Below are 21,298 nucleotides of genomic sequence, written 5' to 3' on the forward strand. Positions count from 1 at the left end.
TAAGTGACACTATGGTTTTATGATATTTTCAAAAATAAATCTCTAAGCACTTTGAATAGAAAGGGTATGAATCATGAGCTAAGAACTATATCACAATTTGTCAACAACCAAGTCAATATGATATTCCTATCAAGATATGTGACCCACAAGTATAAGCATATGCAAGAATTAGACTTTGTGACACTTTTACCCTTTTAATGTCATGAATCATGTCACACTTTTGATGTCATAAATCATAGATCCAAGTATTCTTGTTTTTATTTTTGTTTTATTTTATCTAATAAAGCAAACAAGAGACAGAAGTAATAAAAACGAAAGAACAGAGGGGGAGTAGGAGTGGCAAACCAGTCAGAAGGCAGGTAGACGTTGAGTGGATGCTGAATGGTGGGTCCAGGGCTCCAAGGTGGGGTCGGCCGTCCCCACTTGGGCTTGTGTAACACCCTAAAATTTACTCCTTTTTGAAATAGGTGAAAAAGATTTAATTTTGTATTTTTGTGCTCATGAAACATAGAAAAAATAATATTTTTTCATTGAAATAAAATTTATTATGAGGCTTAGCAACAATTGTGTGTTAAATATGCTCATTATTTATTATTTAAAGCTTTACATTATTTATGTCACATTGATCATGAGATTGTGGGATCTATACAATCTAGTTGCTATACTTGTGGAGTTCGACATGGACTTACTCTTGCTATTTCCCCCAAACCTCAGGAGAAGTTTAGGCTTGTGATCAACCAGTCAGTTTGGATCCTATAGAGTGGAGTTAATACCCGAAGTTTGGAGTTATCTTCCGTTGTTTGCTGCTTAAGGTTATCTCTTTTATACTAAGTACGTTATATATTTATGCATTGTCTTTTGATATTACCCCTTATTTGTAGCTATATGTGAGCTTTGACTTTTAAAACTCACATATGGTGCATATCTGGTTTTGTCCTTAAAATCGGGTATTACAAAGTGGTATCAAAGCAATGCTAGCTGTAGGACGCAAGTCTAGTTAGAAATTGGTCGTCTTAAGGTTTTGGAATTGTCATGAAATCCTTGCTCTATAAACCTTAGTATTTTTCTCTATACTATATCTCTATCCTTGCTATTTGTCTCTACTTTGTTGCTTATTTTAAAGACTTGTTCTCATCCCCACTCCTTGCTTGATATGCTGTTAGAATCTTCTCTTACCACCTGCTTACGTAGTTGAAAGGGAATCTTAAGATCTATTGACACCGTTTTTGGGCACGTGTCCAGGATCGGTAAAGTATAAATCGGCAGGACAGGGCAAAGGTAGCTGGTCTGCAACAGAGTTGCCGATGAAGGTGGTTGCCGATGAGGAGACGGCTGGATGTGGCTAAGTCCATGGATGGTGATGTATCTATGCCAATGGCCAGCATTAATTTCTGCTTTTGGTGGCGCTGGAGGATCTGCCGATGACGCGGGAGGAAGACTTGAAGATTGCCGATTGGTGTATGGTGGCATCCCAGGCTGTTACAGGAAGATAGTTTTATGCTTTTTTTTCTTAGTCATTTAAAATCGTTTTGTATATGGATTCTATTTAATTTGGAATTTGAGTTCTAGTCGTGTCTGGTTGTAGCTCTTTTGAGCAGGGTATAAATGTAGACCCTAGGGCCTTGTAATCGAGACATCTATCAATCAATCAAACACAAGTTTTTACTCATATTACAGCATCTACTTTTTCGACGACTTCGTCATACCTTTTCTTTTTTATTACGAGTTCTTAGGGATTCGTCGACTTAAGCTCGGCGTGTTCTCAAGTTCCGCGTGAATACCTCTTGGCCGTGGCATCCGGGCGCATCGCTGTTGTCGGGACCAAAGTATTCGAGTTATCACCTTTGCCGATAGTAAGGTCAAATCGGCTGGCACGCCTTAACGTTTAAATCGGGTATTAGCCCTTTGTGTTTGCAGATCAGCTTTTGCATCAACACATCTTTTGGCACGCCCGGTGGGACCAGATTCAAGACCAAGATCGACATGGCGACTAGCGATTTCGACTTGGAGAACGTTATTCCCGTGACAGAAGATAGTCTCAAGGATGAGCAGAAGCAAGCTATTGCTAAAGCCATGGAAGATTACAAGCAGCAATGCCTGAGGTCCTTCAGCATGAACTGGAGCGGCGAGGTGATCCAGAAGGATGCGCTCCCGATGCCTCGGCAGGTTACTTTTGAAGCAAATCCTGGCAGACTTCAAGAGATGGTCGATAGTGCTATCAACCGTGCCCTGATCAACCAAGCTGGTGTGCTGTCCAATACGGTTTTCAATGCCGTGGCTAGAACTTTTAAGGAAGGACAATTGCCACCAGATTATGTGGGCCCCTCTCATCATCAGCCAGGGTCGCCGGTGGTCACAGCTCCATCGGCTGCTACAGCCGCTGCGGGCACGGAAATTCCTGTTCCCCCAAGCACGTTAGGGGTCACCAATACGCGATCTACGCCGATGACGACTAATCCACCGACTTCAGATGGGCAGATTAAGCTTGCTACAGATCTGTTGGCATCGGCAATGACAGGATCGATTCCTCCTCCTAACTGGTGGGGTTATGGTATGCCTCCAGAATTAACACAAGGTACATCTCAGACGGCTGATGTGAGAGGCAAGGTTCCTATGGCATCGGCACCCCCAAGTATGCCGATGAATCAGAGTCCCCAGTATACTACAACTACTACTGCAAGACCTTACACTGGGAATTCTCAAGCTCCGACGTTCCAGATGCCTAACGCATCGGCAGACTCAATGCTGATGCAACAGAGGTTTATGACTCAGCCAGGGTATGTCAATTCAATGATGATGCCCAATTACCAGTCATCGGCAGGACCTATGCCGATGAACGCTAATAGTGGATGGCTTGGGCAGCAAGTCTTTCCGCAAACGCCCCAACAGAATCATCAGGTGGCAGGGTTCCAGCAAGGCCAGAGCTATCCTGGGTTCCATAATCAGGGACTACCCAACCAGACAATGAATCTTGGGCAGCAGACCGGCCGACAGCAGATCGGTGCACAACAGTTTGGTGGTCAGCAGATAGGTGGCCAAATGATTAACCCAATGTTCCATGCAGATCATGCGCCGCACAGACACGTGGAAGCTTACCAGCAGGTGCCGGATCCGCAACCGCCTCATCGGCAAGATGCCGATGCCTATTGGGCCGATAAGATTGCTGAAGTGATGAGAGACCAATTTGGGATAAAACCCAAAGTCAACACTTACTCTTATCGGACGCCGTATCCTCCCACATATGATTTGATCCCGCTTCCAAATCGGTACAAGGTACCGGACTTTACTAAGTTTTCTGGGCAGGATGACACATCAACCATGGAGCACGTCAACAGGTTCATCATCCAGTGCGGAGAAGCTGCTAACAGGGACGAGTTAAGGGTTCGCTTATTCTCGTCGTCATTATCTGGATCGGCTTTTACTTTGTTTATATCATTACCTCCCAACTCAGTGGTTACTTGGGCCGATCTAGAGAAGCAATTCCACAAATACTTCTTTTCTGGTGTCCATGAGAAGAAGATTACCGATTTGGTCAAATTAAGGCAACGCAATGATGAATCGGTTGAGAGTTTTGTGCAGAGGATACGGGAGGTCAAGAACAAGTGCTATAGTCTGGTTCTGGATGATCGGCAGCTAGCCGATTTGGCTTTCCAAGGTTTATTGCCGCACATAAGGGACAAGTATGCATCTTAGGAGCTTGAAAGCTTAAGTCATTTGGTGCAGAGAATTTCTGATCAAGATATCAAGCCTTTCGAACCCAAGAGAGCATGGAATAAAAAGGTGTCATTTATGGATGAAGCGGCAAGCTCGGTCTCTGATGAAGAACCAGTCATTGGCTTGGCAGAATGGGTAAAAAATAAAAAGCCGATGTCTTGTCCTTTTGGACATAAAGAGCCAGAGAAGTTCGCGTTTGACATCACTAAGGCCGATAGGATATTTGACTTTCTACTTCAAGAGGGTCAAATCAAATTGTCACCCAATCATGTGATCCCGTCGGCTGAGGAGTTGAGGAGGATGAAATATTGTAAGTGGCACAACGCAACTTCTCACGACACTAATGAGTGTAAAGTTTTTAGACAGCAGCTGCAATCGGCTATAGAATCCGGGAGGATCAAATTTGACAGCTCCAAAACTCAGAAGCCGATGAAGATTGATCAGCACCCTTTCCCAACAAACATGCTGGATGCTAAGGGAAAGGCCAAGGTCTTAACATCGGAAGCGGCTGAAAGAAGTGTATCGGTGGACCCTCAGCATCAGATCACTACTGCCGATGCCAAGGGGAAGGGCTTGATCTAGGAAGGAGCCAACTCAGGGAGGCCTCCCCGATCTGGTATTGTGATAACTCACAGAAGGCCTCGGGAGACTTGGCAGCAATGTGAGGACCGGTATCGGCGCTGACAGGAAGAATACCATCGGGAAGAGGAAAGACGCCGACAAGAGTGGAATCGACACAAAGATCATTGGAATTGTCCGTTCTTCATCCATTGCTGGGAGGAGAATATCAAGCTTCCTACTGTCAGAGATTGCCCTGAGTGCAACGGTTATGATCGGTATGACAGATCCGATCGGCGCCATCACGATGATGATCGGCGGTTTAATTGACCGATTAGGGGAAGGGTGCCCGTTCATGATCGACTGGGGGGCAGGCTCAGTGTGCACGACAGGCTGGGCGATCGTGTTCAATATTTTCCCAGGAACCAGGAAGAGCTTGAAGAGATGGCTAATGCGCGGGTTCCCGATGAGTTCATTTTCTGCAGAGACGCCAATACTTATCGGATGGAGTCAAGCGAGAGTCGTCGCCCATCGGTGAGGCAGCAGCAACTACCTCCATGGTGTCCAGAGGGGTTGACCAGGACACAGAAGAGAAGGCTGCAGCGCGAGAGGCAAGAAGAGTTAAGCAAGGGCGAGAACTCTGGCTAATCTGGGGATCAGCAATCAGATCCTAAGGGGAAAGGACCATCGGTAGAAGTCAACATGGTATTTGTGTTGCCGATGGAGTTCCTGGCGCCGTCTAGCGATGATGAGTTGGAGTTTTCCGATCAAATAGCTCAGCTGGCTCTGGACCCAATGACCGCCATCTTTGAAAAGCCTGCCGACAATGAAAGGCAACATCTTAAGGCTCTATTTGTCAAAGGAAGAGTGGATGGTCAGCCGATGACCAAAATTTTGATTGATGGTGGAGCTGCTATCAATATCATGCCATATGCAGTGTATCGGAAGCTTGGGAAGGGAGATCAGGATTTGACCAAGACCAATATGATGCTCAAGGACTTTGAAGGCAACGTGTCTCCGGTTAAGCGAGCCGTATGCGTTGAGTTGACCATCGGCAGCAAAACCTTGCCGACGACCTTCTTCGTGATCAGCGGAAAGGGTGCTTATAACTTACTGTTGGGAAGAGATTGGATTCATGCCAATTGTTGCATCCCATCTACAATGCACCAATGCTTGGTTCAGTGGGTAGGTGACAAGATTGAAATTGTCCCGGGGGATTCCTCCTATGTTATCGCATCGGCAGAGGCAGACACCTATAAGAGAACTAGATGCATTTCAGGAGAAGTCTGGGAAAGAGATTTTCTCAAGGTTGCCGATTACGAAATTCCACCGATCCAAGCAGTCGGTTCTGATGAAGGTTTTTAATGGATAGGTTCGCTGATGATGGAAAATTAGGCCAAGGGTTCACATCGGCCGATGATTTGGTAGAAGTAGATATAGGTAGTGGTGATAAACCTAGACCTACTTTTATTTGTGCTAAGTTAGGTCCTGAGTGTAAGCAGCAGTTAACTAATTTGTTAAAGGAATATAAAGATTGCTTTGCTTGGGATTATACTGAGATGCCTGGTTTAGACCGATCAATTGTTGAACATCGGTTGCCCATCAAGTCTGGATTTCGGCCACATCAACAGCCGGCTCGCCGATGTAATCCTAATATTCTTCCTGATATTAAGGCCGAAATAACCAAACTTATTGAAGCTAAATTTATTCGGCAATGTCGGTATGCCGAATGGATTTCCAATGTTGTTCCAGTCTACAAGAAGAATGGGAAGCTTCGGGTTTGCATTGATTATAGGAATCTCAATAAAGCTACGCCGATGGATGGCTACCCAATGCCGGTTGCCGATCTACTTGTTGATGCTGCAGCCGGGCATCGGATCATCAGCTTTATGGATGGCAATGCGGGATACAATCAAATATTCATGGCAGAAGAAGATATTCCGAAGACTGCGTTCAGGTGTCCTGGTCATGTTGGGTTATTTGAGTGGATAGTCATGACCTTTGGCTTGAAGAATGCTGGTGCTACTTATCAGAGGGCCATGAATTTTATATTTCATGAGTTCATCGGCAAGCTAGTGGAAATTTATATTGATGATGTGGTGGTTAAGTCTGGAGACTTTACAAAGCATCTTGAAGATTTGCGAAAGGTGTTGGAATGCACAAGGAAGCATGGTTTGAAAATGAATCCCAATAAGTGTGCATTTGGTGTATCGGCAGGGCAGTTTCTTAGTTTCATGGTGCATCAAAGGGGGATTGAAATTAATCGAAGATCTATTGATGCCATCAACAAAATAGTTGCCCCTACCAACAAAACTGAACTCCAGTCCTTGATCGGCAAGGTAAATTTTATCAGAAGGTTTATATCTAATTTGTTTGGTAAAATTCGTGCTTTTAGTCCTTTGCTTAAGTTGAAGGCTGATCAAGAGTTTGTTTGGGGGAAAGAACAACAGTTGGCCCTAGATGAAATCAAGAATTATTTGGTAAATCCTCCAGTTCTGATTCCACCTCAGCAAGGGAAACCCTTCAGATTGTATTTGTCTACCGATGGGATGGTCATCGGTTCGGCTTTAATTCAAGAATTTGAAGGGAAAGAGCGTGTGATTTATTACTTAAGTAGGAGGTTGATTGATGCTAAGACCAGGTATTCGGCTATTGAGAAACTGTGCTTGTGCTTGTATTTCTCTTGTATCAAGTTAAGGCACTATTTGCTATCGGCCGAATGCACTGTTATTTGCAAAGATGATGTGGTCCGATACATGCTATCTATGCCGATCATGAGTGGCAGGATTGGTAAGTGGATTTTGGCACTGTCGGAATTCGATCTGCGTTATGAATCGGCTAAAGCGGTCAAGGGACAGATTATGGCCGATTTTGTAACTCAACATTGTGGTACAGTGGGGGCTTTGGAAATTGTACCTTGGACGCTCTTCTTTGATGGATCCACATGCGACCGGGGGGCAGGAATCGGCATAGTATTGATCTCCCCTCGGGGAAGGAAGTATGAGTTTTCCTTGCCGATTGTTGCCACCTCCACAAATAATCAATCAGAGTATCAAGCTTTGATAAAGGGTTTGGAGTTGCTGAGGGAAGTTCATGCTGATGCTGTTGAGGTCTTCGGGGATTCTATGCTAGTTATAAATCAGTTGGCTGGAAGCTATGAATGCCAAAGTGAAGTCTTGATAACGTGTTATGAAAAGAGTATGCAACTGCTAAAGGAATTCAAGGATTTCCGATTAGAGCATGTTCCTCGATTGCATAATGAAGACGCCAATCGGTTGGCTCAGCATGCCTCGGGATATCAGCCTATGATTAATGCGATATCGGCAATCGGTGCCGATGATTGGAGAAAAGAAATCATTGATTATTTGAAGGATCCATCTAGGAAAGTTGAGAGACGGGTTCGGTTTCAAGCCACCAAATATGTGCTCCTCGAAGATGAATTATATTATCGAACTATTGATGGGATTCTTCTCCGATGCTTAGGTGATGATGAGGCTAAGAGTTTGATGGGAGAAATCCATGAAGGGGTATGCGGAGCACATCAGTCGGCTTTTAAGATGAAGTGGATGATTAGGAGGAATGGATATTATTGGCCGACCATACTTGAGGATTGCTTTAAGTATTTCAAAGGGTGTCAGAGATGTCAAAAATTTGGCAATATTCAAAGGGCGCCTGCATCGGCTATGAATCCTATTATCAAGCCTTGGCCTTTCCGAGGGTGGGCTATTGATTTGATCGGCCAAATTTATCCACCATCCAGCAAAGGGCATAAGTTCATCTTGGTTGCCACCGATTATTTCACTAAGTGGGTTGAAGCTATTCCTTTGAAGAAAGTTACATCGGCCAATATGATTGATTTTGTGAAGGAACACATCATTTACCGATTTGGAATTCCTCAGACAATTACTTCCGATCAAGGCACCATGTTTACATCAGGGGAGTTTGATGAATTTGCAATCGGTATGGGAATTAAAGTATTAAATTCTTCTCCTTACTATGCTCAAGCTAATGGGCAGGCCGAGGCATCTAACAAAGGAATTATCAAGCTTATTAAACGAAAGATTGAGGAAAATCCTAGAAGGTGGCACACATTGTTAAACGAAGCTTTATGGTCATACCGGATGGCTTGTCATGGATCGACAAGGTTTCACCTTATCAGTTGGTGTATGGGCACGATGCAGTGTTACCTTGGGAAATTAAGACTAGATCTAGGCGACTATCTTTTCAGGATCAATTGGCTGCCGATGATTATGCTACTTTGATGACAGACGAATTAGATGATCTAGCAGGACATCGGCTAAGGGCTTTAATGAGTATAGAAGAGAATAAGAAGAGAGTTGCCAGATGGTATGATAAGAAAGTAAAGGCTAAGGAGTTTGTCGATGGAGACTTAGTATGGAAATTAATCTTACCGATCGGGACTAAAAGTTCAAAATTTGGGAAGTGGTCTCCCAATTGGGAGGGTCCCTATCGGATAAATCGATCAGCTCCTGGTAATGCCTATATTCTAGAAACTCTTGAAGGAGTTGAATTTCCCAGAGCATTAAACGACAAATATCTAAAGAAGTACTACCCCAGCATATGGGTCGATGCATAAAAGTTAGGTGCCGATAACATTCCTATCGGCTGGATCCAAATGTATCTGGGGGTAAAACTCAGTGTTTTAAAAGGTGCCGATAACAGTCCTATCGGCTAGACCAAATGTTAGGAGAGTTTGAAAGCATGGGAGGGCAAGTATGTTGCCGATGAAGAGCTCACATGTCTAGCAGTGCCTGGATGGCCGATATAGCGCGCAGGCAGATTTGGTTGGCTGCTTCTATTTCTTTGATGTCTTCATCGGCAGAACCTTCCACCAGCTTCAACTTCTTCTTCAGCTGCAGTGCTTTACGTCCATGGATATTTCGCTCTTGCTCAAGAAGCTTGATTGTCTCCGGCAGTTGGCTTTCCTCTTGTCGGGCTTGGGACAAGGCATCCTCTACTTGCTTGAGCTCGGCCAATAGGGCTTCTCTTTTTGCTGACAGATCGGAGATCTTGTGCTTCAATGCATTTCCTGAGGACCTCAAGGTGCCGATGTTCTTATGCTTCTCATCAGTAAGAAGCTTTTCTTTCATCATCTCCTCAGAAAGCTGAGTCTGAGCAGCTCTGTCAGCAAGACATTGGGCGGCCCTTTGGTACTGCAATTGGCGGCTCTCCAGATGTGCAGCTTGGAAGAGGATTTCTTTAGCATCGGCAGGAACCTGGCCTCTAAGGGCTTTGAACAGAGCCTTGGCTAAGTCGGAATCATCAACTAGTTGGGCTGTTCTTGGTGAAGGAGGGCTAATAGTTTTTCCAACTTCGCCCTGATCTCTGCCGATGTGATCCCGATTGCTCGAGAAGAGCTTGCTTCGTCACCCACATCTTCGGAAATATCGATGGCAAAAGAGAACAAACTGTCGGGAGAGTCCTGCTCCTGAAAGGGAAATAAAACGAGTTATCTTATGGTCAGATATTGATAAATAATGCAGATGGGGACTGGATAACTCACTTGTTTTAGGGCAATCTCTTGCCTCTGACTAGAAGATGCCGACGGAATCACAGGTTGATCGGCTGAGGCTGCCGATTGAACTATGTCAGCTGAAAGAATAACAGAAATAATTGTAAGACAGAAGAGATGAGTTCATCGGCAATGATTTCATAGGATGTGTGTTACCTTGGGGAGATGCAGTGCTTGTCTGGATCGAAGAAACTACCGATGATATGATTAATCCTGCTGGATCGGTAGCCTGCTCGCCCATATCAGCCGATGTATCTTCTGGCTGAGGCACTTCTGGTTGGGGTTCTTCTGGGTGGAGTTCTTCCACTTGAGGTGTTCCTTGCGGCTGAGAGGGAGATGGTACTTGTTGTGTCTGTGTTTCTGGAGAAGAAGGAGAAGATTCCACCGGAATTGGAGATACCGGAGGAGGAGGAGGTGTTGCTACTCTCTGGCGCTTTATTTGCGCTCTGGTATTCTTGGCACCTTTTCTCTTCTGCTGACTGGACTGGGGGGCATCGGCGCTTGTGCTTCTGGTTTTTGCCGATGCACCGGTATGCTGATATAGAAGGGAAAAATTTGTGAGTACAAGTGTGACAGATGTGAGGCCAGAATTGGTATGAATGAAAGGCAGTTTGAATAGTTACCTTGAAGGCTTGTGCCAGGGTAGAGGCAGCCACCGATGGGGATGTCTTTTGGCGTTTGGTGGTGACCTTCTTCAGACGCACTCCTTGGTGCATTATGGTAGCTAAAGTGGGAGCGTTGTTGCCGATTGAAGAGATCGGGCCTGGTGGAAAAAGATCAATCGGCTTGCCACTTCTACTGACCGATGGAGGGGTGTTGTCAACCTACAAAATAATACAGAAGTGAGTTACCGATGAACATAAGATTGAAAGAATTGAAACGTCAGTTCGAAGGTACTTACAGTATTATCAGGAACTTCATACTGAGGGTCGATCATGCCGTGGTACGTAAGAGCCGATTTGCAGAACAAATGCTCCTTCCATTCTGCCCACCATTGTTTGTACGATTGAGTGATGAAGGCAGCCGGGACCCACTCTGACAAATCTGCGTCTGTATCGGCACTTGATGGCAGTTGGGCCACTCGGATCCACTCGAGGAGGTTAGTGATGGCTTCCCTAGGTTTTATCACATTGGCATAACAGAGTGCAATCGGCAGCTGGCCGAAAGCTAATTGACGGGCTAGTGCCGATGGATTATAGAACTCATAGGTTTGATTGGAGGTTTTCCCACTGCCAAAGAAGTTTACTGGTATGGCTCTGGGAGTGATCAATCCCATCATCACCTCATGATCCTTGTTGAGAGCATCGTTGAATGGATGGAAGACCAAAGGAAACATGGTGTCTGGGTCATCATAAGCCAACCATGCTCGCTGCTCTCTGGTTAGACCTTCGTACAGGGTTTGGAAGAATCGGCTGATTTGGTCTGCATTGCCCCCTGTGCCAGGGAGAACTATGATAGCTTCGCCAAAGTTTAAGGGAGGGCGTGTTGCCGATTCTTCTTCATCTAACTCATGGTCCTCGGTTATATCTTTGGGGAAGCGCTGTGCGAAAAGATCAAACTCGAGGCGCTTGTGCATGTGGAGGCTAAGCCACATGTTGATGAACCACCAGGGACCCCGCAAGTTGCCAATGGACTGGCCAAGCAGGAGTTTCTTAGCTACTTGGTGGAGGTGGTGGTAAGCTGCGCCAAGCAGGTATCGGCCGAGAGGAAATCGGCCACCATTGGCTAATCTTTCTGCTGCTGCTAAATAGACAGAAGTTGGTCCTGCCGATCGACCACAGAATATGAATTTGTCCAACCACATGTTCAGGAAGCTGGTCTATTCCTTTATGTTGACAGGGCCTGTTCGTTTGTATTTTTGGATGTATCCTGACCAACCGCCGATGGCACGAGTTTCTACCTTAGCACTAGGTTTGGTGTCGAAAAAATGGGTGCTATCGGCAGAAGATACATCTAGGCCAGTGAGCATGACCACATCGGCAAGTGTTGGGGAAGCAGGGCCGTGGCCAAACATAAAGGCATTGAGTGTGTCTGACCAGAAGTACGATGCAGCTATCAGCAGTGATTCATTCCTATGCATATCGGCAATGGACAGCCTGATGCATTGGTCCAGTTTTCTCTCACCCCATTGGACTTCATTCGAATGGCTAACTCTCAGGAACCAGTCCTTCCATCCCACGGTAGGGCTAGGCCAGGAGCGAAAGGTGTCCTTCCACAGATCCAAAGAAAAGTTCTCGGCTCTAAAAGGGATCCTGTTGGTTTCTGCGTTAATAAAATCGATGGGATCTGGATTCCCTAATGGACCAAGACATTGAAGATGTGGCTGATCGGTGGGGATGACGATGTTATTGGACAGATTCTAATGGTTTTGAAGGTAAAAGAAGAACAAAGAAAGAAAGAAGGGAAATGTTCAGTAAAATAAATTGCGGATGAACAGGGATGCGAGAAAGAGCACAAAAGGTGGAATGAAGAACTAACCTCAGGAACGGTGAAGTTTATGGCCATCTTTTTGTGAAGAGGATGGTTGAAGGTTTCGGAGTTGGTGAAGAAGGGGCTTCGGTGGAGATCTTGGAGCTCTCGAACAGCGCCACCGCCGGGAAAGTGGAGTTGGAGCTGTAGAATGATGTGATGGGGAGGAGTACCCGAGAAGGAACTATTTATAGGACAAAATGGCAAGGGTAAATCTGACTTATCACTTCGCCGTATCCGTGAAATCCGAAGATACTCAGGAAGATATGGTAACTGTTCGCACGGTAATCAAGGGATTGCGCAGGTGATTTAACAGGAAGCGGTCGTGATCTGGAGATATTTTACTGTGCGAGATTTCCTGATCGGTCCATCGGCAGCGCCTTGTAACGGTCATATTGCCGATGAGCGGATAAAGTGGGGATATCTGTTTGAGAGGATAAGATACTTTACTGAACAGGACGTCCTGGTCGGTCCATCGGCAAGTCTCTGTAACGGTAATATTGCCGATGAGCGAATAAAGTGGAGATATCGAATTAGAAGGTTGAGGATTTCGAGGGATATGCGGAGGAGCCAAACCAGAGTTGTTCAGAATATGGCTGTCGGTTACTAAGTCAGGAGAATTAATTGCGGAAAGGCATCATTACTGCAGAGAATTTCGGAGTATTAATGATTTCATACTCCGAAACTGGGGGGCATGTGTTGACACCGTTTTTGGGCACGTGTCCAGGATCGGTAAAGTATAAATCGGCAGGACAGGGCAAAGGTAGCTGGTCTGCAGGAGAGTTGCCGATGAAGGTGGTTGCCGATGAGGAGACGGCTGGATGTGGCTAAGTCCATGGATGGTGATGTATCTATGCCGATGGCCAGCATTAATTTCTGCTTTTGGTGGCGGTGGAGGATCTGCCGATGACGCGGGAGGAAGACTTGAAGATTGCCGATTGGTGTATGGTGGCGTCCCAGGCTGTTACGGGAAGATAGTTTTATGTTTTTTTTCTTAGTCATTTAAATCGTTTTGTATACGGATTCTATTTAATTTGGAATTCGAGTTCTAGTCGTGTCTGGTTGTAGCTCTTTTGAGCAGGGTATAAATGTAGACCCTAGGGCCTTGTAATCGAGACATCTATCAATAAATCAAACACAAGTTTTTACTCATATTACAGCATCTACTTTTTCGACGACTTCGTCATACCTTTTCCTTTTTATTACGAGTTCTTAGGGATTCGTCGACTTAAGATCGGCGTGTTCTCAAGTTCCGCGTGAATACCTCTTGGCCGTGGCATCCGGGCGCATCGCTGTTGTCGGGACCAAAGTATTCGAGTTATCACCTTTGCCGATAGTAAGGTCAAATCGGCTGGCACGCCTTAACGTTTAAATCGGGTATTAGCCCTTTGTGTTTGCAGATCAGCTTTTGCATCAACAAGATCTTTACCCTTATTATGAAGAGAACGATAGTATCGCAAGCTGAGTGAAGTGTGAAACTTTAATGCTTAATTGGTTTGTTATCATGTTTATGCTTGATTTGGATCTTTGTAATGAGTGCAATGATTTTGTGGGATTTCTCCACAATATCATTTAGTTTATAGGCCTAAGGCATAAGGATTAATGAAATAAGTAGTTGGGTTTGGCTATCTCTTTTCCCTCCCATGTTGATTTCTGGAGCAGTTTGCAATAATGCTGGTGTATTTCAAGGTCTGATCGTGCAAAGTTTTTCAAAATTTTCTGGGAACGACTAGACTTCAAGATCTTTCTCTGACCTCAGGAACCACCCCCATATCTATTTTGGAATTGGAGTTATGAAAATCACAAGTGGATGCAGTTGCGCTGTCCAGAATCTGGACCAGTTTCGGGAACTTGCTGTTTGAGACAAACATAGCTATAGAATTTGGAAAAGTGTTCTATAGAAAAGTTGTAGACAATTTGCTAAGATTTCCAACAGTATAAGCTGGAACTTATTTGGATAAGTATAACCTGAGAAATGATATTTACAATTGGATGTTTCTGTTCTGTTTCAAAATCTGGACAGATCTGGTATTTCCTATTTTCAGCTAAATTAACTTCAGAATCTGGGAAAGAGTTGTATACAAAAGTTGTAGTGGATTTCATAATTTTTTCAAAAATCTAAGGATCATCTCTAGATGAGTTAAGGAGCTCGAGATATAACTTCTGGAAGTTACTGCACCTTTGCTGAGACATTGTCAGGATAGATAATATGTTTGGCTATTATACCTAAGTTTAAAGACAGAACCTAAGGAGGTCTTCTACATGAAAGTTGTAGGGAATTTCATAAGTCTTCTAACGGTATAAGCTACAACTCTATTGGATTAACAGCATAAGAGTTATACCTGCTTTACTAAGCTAATGTTTTCATATCGCGAAAAAATTTCAGGATACCTGTTTGTTCTCTTGCATCTAAGTTCTTTGGGATGTCAGAAGTTCTCAATGTTAGTTAACTTGTTTGGAAAACATGCAAGCTACCTTTCTTGTGCCCCTAGTTGACTTTTCATAAGGGGGTAGGCTAGTTAAAGGAGTTACAAAGAAAAGGATTGGCAAGTGTTGGATCATATGTAAGGGTCACAAGTGCTTGGTAAATTGTTTTTTTTTATTCAAGATATCATCCCATTTAGAGAATATTAATGGAGGTATATGTCATTGCTGATACTCATGGATTGAGAGTTGTGTTTATGAGGATCAGATGACACCAAAGTTTACAAAGTTATATGTGGGATGTGAGAGTGAAGCAACTTAACTGTGATAAAGGTACCGATAAATGGAACTTAGTGATGAAACTAACCTTGGATCAAGAGACTCGGTACAACGAATGTAAAAGACTATGATGCGTAGCGTCCAAAAAGGATAGGAGAACTAGTCCTTAGTGTCCCACAATCAATCTCATTTTAAGGGGGTAGCACCTTGATATCACTGGATGATGCATATTTAATCTATCTTGAAGTGATAATTGTCTTCTGAGATATCTTATGGTTATGATCATCTATCCGGGCTTGAGTTACTGACGTTGGTCACCTAATGACAGGGAGTGTAGTGTCCTATGGATCAGGAGCCCAATACGATGCCTCTCATGGATATGTGGGAAGAGTATGATCATCTTGCCTTTGAAGAAAGATGTTATGAGTATGACAATGTTGAGTGTTATCAAAATAATAATACTGAAGAGCAAGCTGACATTGAATCAAATCAAAATCCACAACGAGGAAGCCTTTGTTAGTTCAAACCCCATTGGGAGAAATACAGGCAGATCAGGTTTGCTCCAATATCAATCTTGTCATAAAGAAGGAAAACTTCACTGTAAACCTCATTGTGCTAGAGTCCCTCGACATTCCATTGGTTTTTGGCAATGGATGTTTATGTGCACACCAAGGAGTGATCTATGCTACCCAGTGGAAAATTTTCTTAACCGCACCATCAGGAAAAAGAATTGAGTATCAGGGTGGTCCACTCCTACCTGAGGAGGCATATCCATGCTAAGTTATCATGTCTTCAAGTTGTATAAGTCAAAAAGTTAGCAGTCAAGATGGACCTTGATCAATTATGAATAATAGACATTTTATGGAAATTTTGTTCACAAGTTGTGATCCCGAGACATAAGTGTTTGCATTTGGAATGTCAGTTGTGAAGTTGAAATAGTTATCAGTATCTTTTTATGTTTCTCTGTTGGAATCCGTGCCTCTTTCGAATCTCGAGGACGAGATTCATTTTAAGGGGGTAGATTTGTAACGCCCTAAAATTTATTCCTTTTTGAAATAGGTGAAAAAGATTTAATTTTGTATTTTTGTGCTCATGAAACATAGAAAAAATAATATTTTTTCATTGAAATAAAATTTATTATGAGGCTTAGCAACAATTGTGTGTTAAATATGCTCATTATTTATTATTTAAAGCTTTACATTATTTATGTCACATTGATCATGAGATTGTGGGATCTATACAATCTAGTTGCTATACTTGTGGAGTTCGACATGGACTCACTCTTGCTATTTCCCCCAAACCTCAGGAGAAGTTTAGGCTTGTGATCAAAAAGTCAGTTGGATCCTGTAGAGAGAAGTTAATACCCGAAGTTTGGAGTTGTCTATCCGCTGTTTGCTATCAAAGGTTATCTCTTTTATATTATGTACGTTATATATTTATGCATTGTCTTTTGATATTACCCCTTATTTGTGGCTATATGAGAGATTTGACTTCTAAAACTCACATATGGTGCATATCTAGTTTTGTCCTTAAAATCGGGTATTACAGCTTGCCCATTGCTGCCAGTTGAATTCCCATTGTTGATGATGTACCTCTGCAAGCTTCTGTTCCCGTTGGCCGTCAAAGAGGGGGTTGGCCGACCCCCTACTTAGGGTAGAATTTGTCGAGCCAACTTGCCTCACCATGTACTACCACTACACCACAACCCTTAATCAGCGACTGACTTGAAGTTGCTGTAAGGGGTGTATAACGATGGACGGTCCGTGGCTAAAAGTTATAGCGACGGACCTCAGCAGTTGCTGTTGAAGCCGTGGCTGTATGTATATAGCGACATACTTCATCTTTAGCTACGGACCGTCCATCGTCCCAGCTTTTAGCAACGGACGGCATGTTAGAACATTTAGCAACGGATAGTTCATTGCAATATGAACTTTTAGCAACTAACAGTCCATCGAGATCAATTGAATAGGATTAAAAAAAATAAAACCTTATATATCTGAAACTCATAGACATTGGATCAAACATTCAAGATGGATGCCATATTAAAATCATGTACACAAATTTGGAGTAGCCATACACCAAAAATTATACTAGTCCTTGTTTGAACATATAGTTGATGATCAATAGCATGGCTAATCCTAGCTAATGAACACAATGAACACAATGTTATCCTAGCTTAACATAGTAGATGCTATCCGTGGCAACCATCTTCGTCAAAAACTCTAATTGGATTGTTTGGCTGCACATTGTTGTTGACAAGCTGTTGACTAGCAGCAGCTAGAAGTTTCTGAAAAAAGTGTGCATTACAGGTAGGCACAAAGTTAGACTAGTTCCATCCTTCACTATTTCAGAATTACTTTCTCAGCTAATTGGCAAACTTACTTTGGTACGAGTACCTACCATACATTATTTTTCAGAACTGAATTTTCAGATCATAAGTTTTCAGCTAATGAACACAATGTTATCCTAGCTTAACATAGTACATGCTATCTGTGGCAGCCATGTTTGTCAAAAACACTAAATGGATTGTTTCAGTGAACTATAGTTGCTTTGGAATCTTGTTTCTGCTCTATAGTACATTGGTATGACCATATATATTGAGGATGTCAGGCTTTTCTGATAATCCTATATCTGATCTTGTAAATTCAAGAACATGTAAATTCAGGCTAATATGTTGTCCTCAGTCCAATCCACACATCCAGTAAATTTAAATTCAACATGTAGATCAACAAACTTGATTTGAACAATGTATCAAGGAGGCAAAGGGGTAGGACTTGCCTGGTGTTGGCTGACTTGAGTCTACACAACTGTGCTTGAATAGCAGGTTGTAGCCTGGCAACCATCATGTCTTAGGTCTAAAACATTGACAGAGCTGGAATGAAGATCAACTCACATAAATCAAAAGTTCAGAGAAACATAGATCCTCATTGGTAAGGTTTAATCACAAACATGGAGTATAGGTATTATTCACGCAATTAATCGAGAGAAGAATGATTATGAGCATTCAAAAATTCAGATTTAGGAACAGTTATAATAGTAATTGTAGTGGTAATAGCATTTGTGCTCATCAAAGCACAACATGCTGCATACCTCGTCGGCGTGTTCTACATCATATCAGAACCAACCTACATAACAATAAAAAGCCTTCAAAAGGAAACTACCTTTATGCAAGAATTAAAATACGAGGAACCAAACTCTAAGATAGGCATAAGTAATGGGTGGAGTGGTAGCGGAGGCTACGCGCAAGGGGGAGGTCGCAGGTTCAAATCCCACCGGCCGCGTAGCACGCGATTTTACGTGGAAAAATACGCGACTTGCGACTTCGACGGAAACGGGCGGGCGGCTTTCCTAAGATTCAAATCTTTTTTCCTATTTTTATAAAGTGGAGATTCTGTGTACTGGGCCAGTTTATAAGGCGCACAAGCATATCAAGATCCAAAATTAGCCTTTGACCAATAATTTGGCCAACCGTTTTTAACTGTTGTAATACAAACTTGATACAATTAAATTTATAATAAAATATACTAGGTGTCTAGGCATTCTTAAACATTTACAATAATACAAAAAATGCATGTTATCATGACTGAGAAGAAGCTATAAACAATCGAATGCTACACATATACATCTATTGCCTATAAAAGAATATGAATACAGGTGGCATGACATAGCAGGGAGAATTTCGCTGGTCTCAAATTGTTAACATATGCCTAACACGACTTCTATTCATAAAATAGGCTGCCTTATAAATACAAATAATAATAAGAAAATCACAGGAAATTTAGTGAAAAGGAATTAAATAGAAAAAGACAAGATAGAACATTTTGTAGAAAAAAGAATACGAACATAGACAGCAAAAAGTTCTGTTTGATAAGAACTTAGACCCATATAATCACATGAGAGATAAACTTGCTTCAAATTCAAAGTGTTTTTCCCCCAATCTAGTACTGACAATTGTTCTCTTAGATCCATGTTCACAACTTGGCCATGCCAAATGCAGATTGCAGTAGAGGTTGCTAAACTTCCCTCATTGTACACCAATTGCTGGGGTGTTTTTGAAGTGAATAAGTGATATTGAGAGGACAAGACAGTTCAAAGTATTGGGTGACATGGCATACCATTTCTTCAATGCATCTGATTACAGATATAGTAAGGTGACAGCAAGCTAGAGGAGCTATCAACGTAAAGTATGTGTTACTAACTTAACCAAACAGCTTAGGTTATACAACAAAGAGTGAATAGAAAGTTGAAATATGTCAACTAGAAATGCAATAAATTGAATGATAGCTTGCTAAGTTGGATTTGGTTGATACCAAGAGTAAATTTCAGAAGTTACGCCAAGCCAGAAGCAATGAGGTAAAGCTCACAATAGAGCAATTAGACATGGTCTTGCATATCCTGTCCACACTCCCTGAAACTATACTTCATCCAGAGCTGTATGGGGGCTCCATTGGACTAAGTATATACTGTACTCCACAGATCATGATCATTAGAACATTCCCTTCAAATTTGAAAAATAACTTCAGTTGACCAGTAACCATTTCAACTTCTTCCCTTTCCCAAGTTCATTTCCTTTTCAATATATTTTAGAAAAAAGAGTTTCCTGTGGCTACTATTGGCATCATGTGACAACCTCTATGAGCTAGCACGTATGAAATCAACCACAGAATATCCAACCACGCAAGCATATCAGACTAGACATCAACCACAACTGACGCAATCATTCAATAACCGTACTAATTAAGGTTAAGGAGCGGTTCCCATAAGGGGGTTGGGAGGAGAGCATTACCGAAGTTGCGGCCGACGATGCAGTGCCAGGTTGGGCCGTAGTTCTTGTCGAACTCCTTCTTTATGTACTCCGCGATGTCCTTCTCCATGCTGTGCTTCTTGAACGCCTGACCGACAGGGAACGAATCGATAGAAAAATATATAAATAAATCCCCAAATCCTAACGAACAACCCGTCAAAAAGGGCGGAGCAACGAAAACCCCAAATCGAGCGCAGGAAAAGAGATGGCAGAGCGAGAGCGAGGGCGTTTACGACGTGGGCAATTTCGAAGGCCTCCTGCTGCATCTCCTCCTTCATGTCGGCGCTCTTGAGCTGGATCTTGTGCGCCGCCGCCACCGCCGCGGCCGCGGCCGGCGGCGGGGACCCCGCGCCCACCGGCTTGCGGTCCTCGGAGGAGGTCCGCCCACGCCGCTGCCCTACCCGCGCCAGGGGAGATGGGGAGAGAGAGACAGAGGGAGGGGAAGAGAAGAGACCATCGAGACTCACCCGCGCGAGGAGGAAGAGGGAGGAGCCATCGTTGTGCCGCACCATGTGGGGCACCGTCGCCATGCCTGCCGCCGGCTCGGAGAGACCGAGAGAGAATGGGGAGAGTTGCGTGCGTGTTTTTTTTGCGATGACGAATGGAGGAGAGAGCGACGGAAGGAGGCCGATGTGGGCTACCTGAGGGGGAGGTAAATGTGGGATGAGTTAGGGTTTAGGACATTTTGGGCCAAAATTACAGCAGGAAAGGCCCAAATACCGTGTGCGAATGGAAAATTTCTATAGCCACGGATCATCCGATGTTGTTCGTGATGTATAGCAACCGACCATCCAACGCAAAAGAAAAATAATTATAGCAACGGACCATCCATCGCCCTATTCAGTTTTAGCAACTGACCGTCCTTCGCTAACCTTTAGCGACCCACTGTTCTATGCTAATTAAAACTTTTAGCAACTGCAGTCAGTTGCTGAATAAGGGTTGTGGTGTAGTGTACGTCATGGTGTGTTCAGGAAATTCAGAGACTTAGTTGGGGGAACTTGACCCGCCACACTTGGATTCTTGAGCATTCTGAAATCCAAAGACATGGGAAACATCAAGTGCAGGGGTCCTGGTAGTGGCAACACACCAGCGGGACTAAGTTGGGTCATGGGTAAGTAGCTAAAATCTTATCATCAATTTAACAGGGGAAATTTCAATCTTGTGTACCATGGCATAGAGCAATTTTAGTTCATCATCTTTTAGAGAGTCAGAAGAACCAGGAAAAAGATTGGTAGTAATCTAGAAATAAATTAAGCACAAGGTTGGATTGTGAATTTTAGAGGTTAAGAGAGTGGAGCAATCATCAAAATCTACTCTTGTTAAACCCAGGCATGGTAGTGTCTAAGTCAATTGTACAATCAAAGTCACAACCTAGAGCAGTGGTTAGAAGACCCCAAGTATAGCTACACTCTTGCCCACACATGCGAAATGTTACGAGTCAATTTTAGTATGCATAAAAATTCTTTAGTGAGCACTTCTATACCAAGTTCAAGGTACTCACCAAAAACCTCCCCAAC

At 43.3% G+C, this 21,298-nt stretch overlaps 1 protein-coding gene across 1 annotated transcript; it reads right to left on the reverse strand.

Moving 5' to 3' along the window:
• LOC8071551 lies at positions 16,980-20,311 on the reverse strand. The gene is made up of 4 exons (XM_002450539.2): positions 20,015-20,311; positions 19,764-19,869; positions 17,756-17,832; positions 16,980-17,264 (listed from the first exon to the last, which is right to left on the reverse strand). Exons 1-3 carry the CDS (start codon positions 20,309-20,311, stop codon positions 17,777-17,779), a joined length of 459 nt encoding a protein of 152 aa, XP_002450584.2. The 3' UTR covers positions 16,980-17,264; positions 17,756-17,776.

The sequence above is a fragment of the Sorghum bicolor genome, chromosome 5, assembly GCF_000003195.3.
Source record: "Sorghum bicolor cultivar BTx623 chromosome 5, Sorghum_bicolor_NCBIv3, whole genome shotgun sequence".
In the NCBI taxonomy this organism is placed as follows: Eukaryota; Viridiplantae; Streptophyta; class Magnoliopsida; order Poales; family Poaceae; genus Sorghum; species Sorghum bicolor.

Bases quoted from the DNA above. Each gene is read 5' to 3' on its own strand.
- LOC8071551 (XM_002450539.2), bottom strand. From the start codon at position 20,311: ATGGCGACGGTGCCCCACATGGTGCGGCACAACGATGGCTCCTCCCTC. The intron at 19,870-20,014 runs GTAAACGCCCTC...CCTGTCGGTCAG, and splicing joins CCTTCGAAATTGCCCACGTC to GCGTTCAAGAAGCACAGCAT. The intron at 17,833-19,763 runs GTAATGCTCTCC...TCAATGTTTTAG, and splicing joins CATCGTCGGCCGCAACTTCG to ACCTAAGACATGATGGTTGC.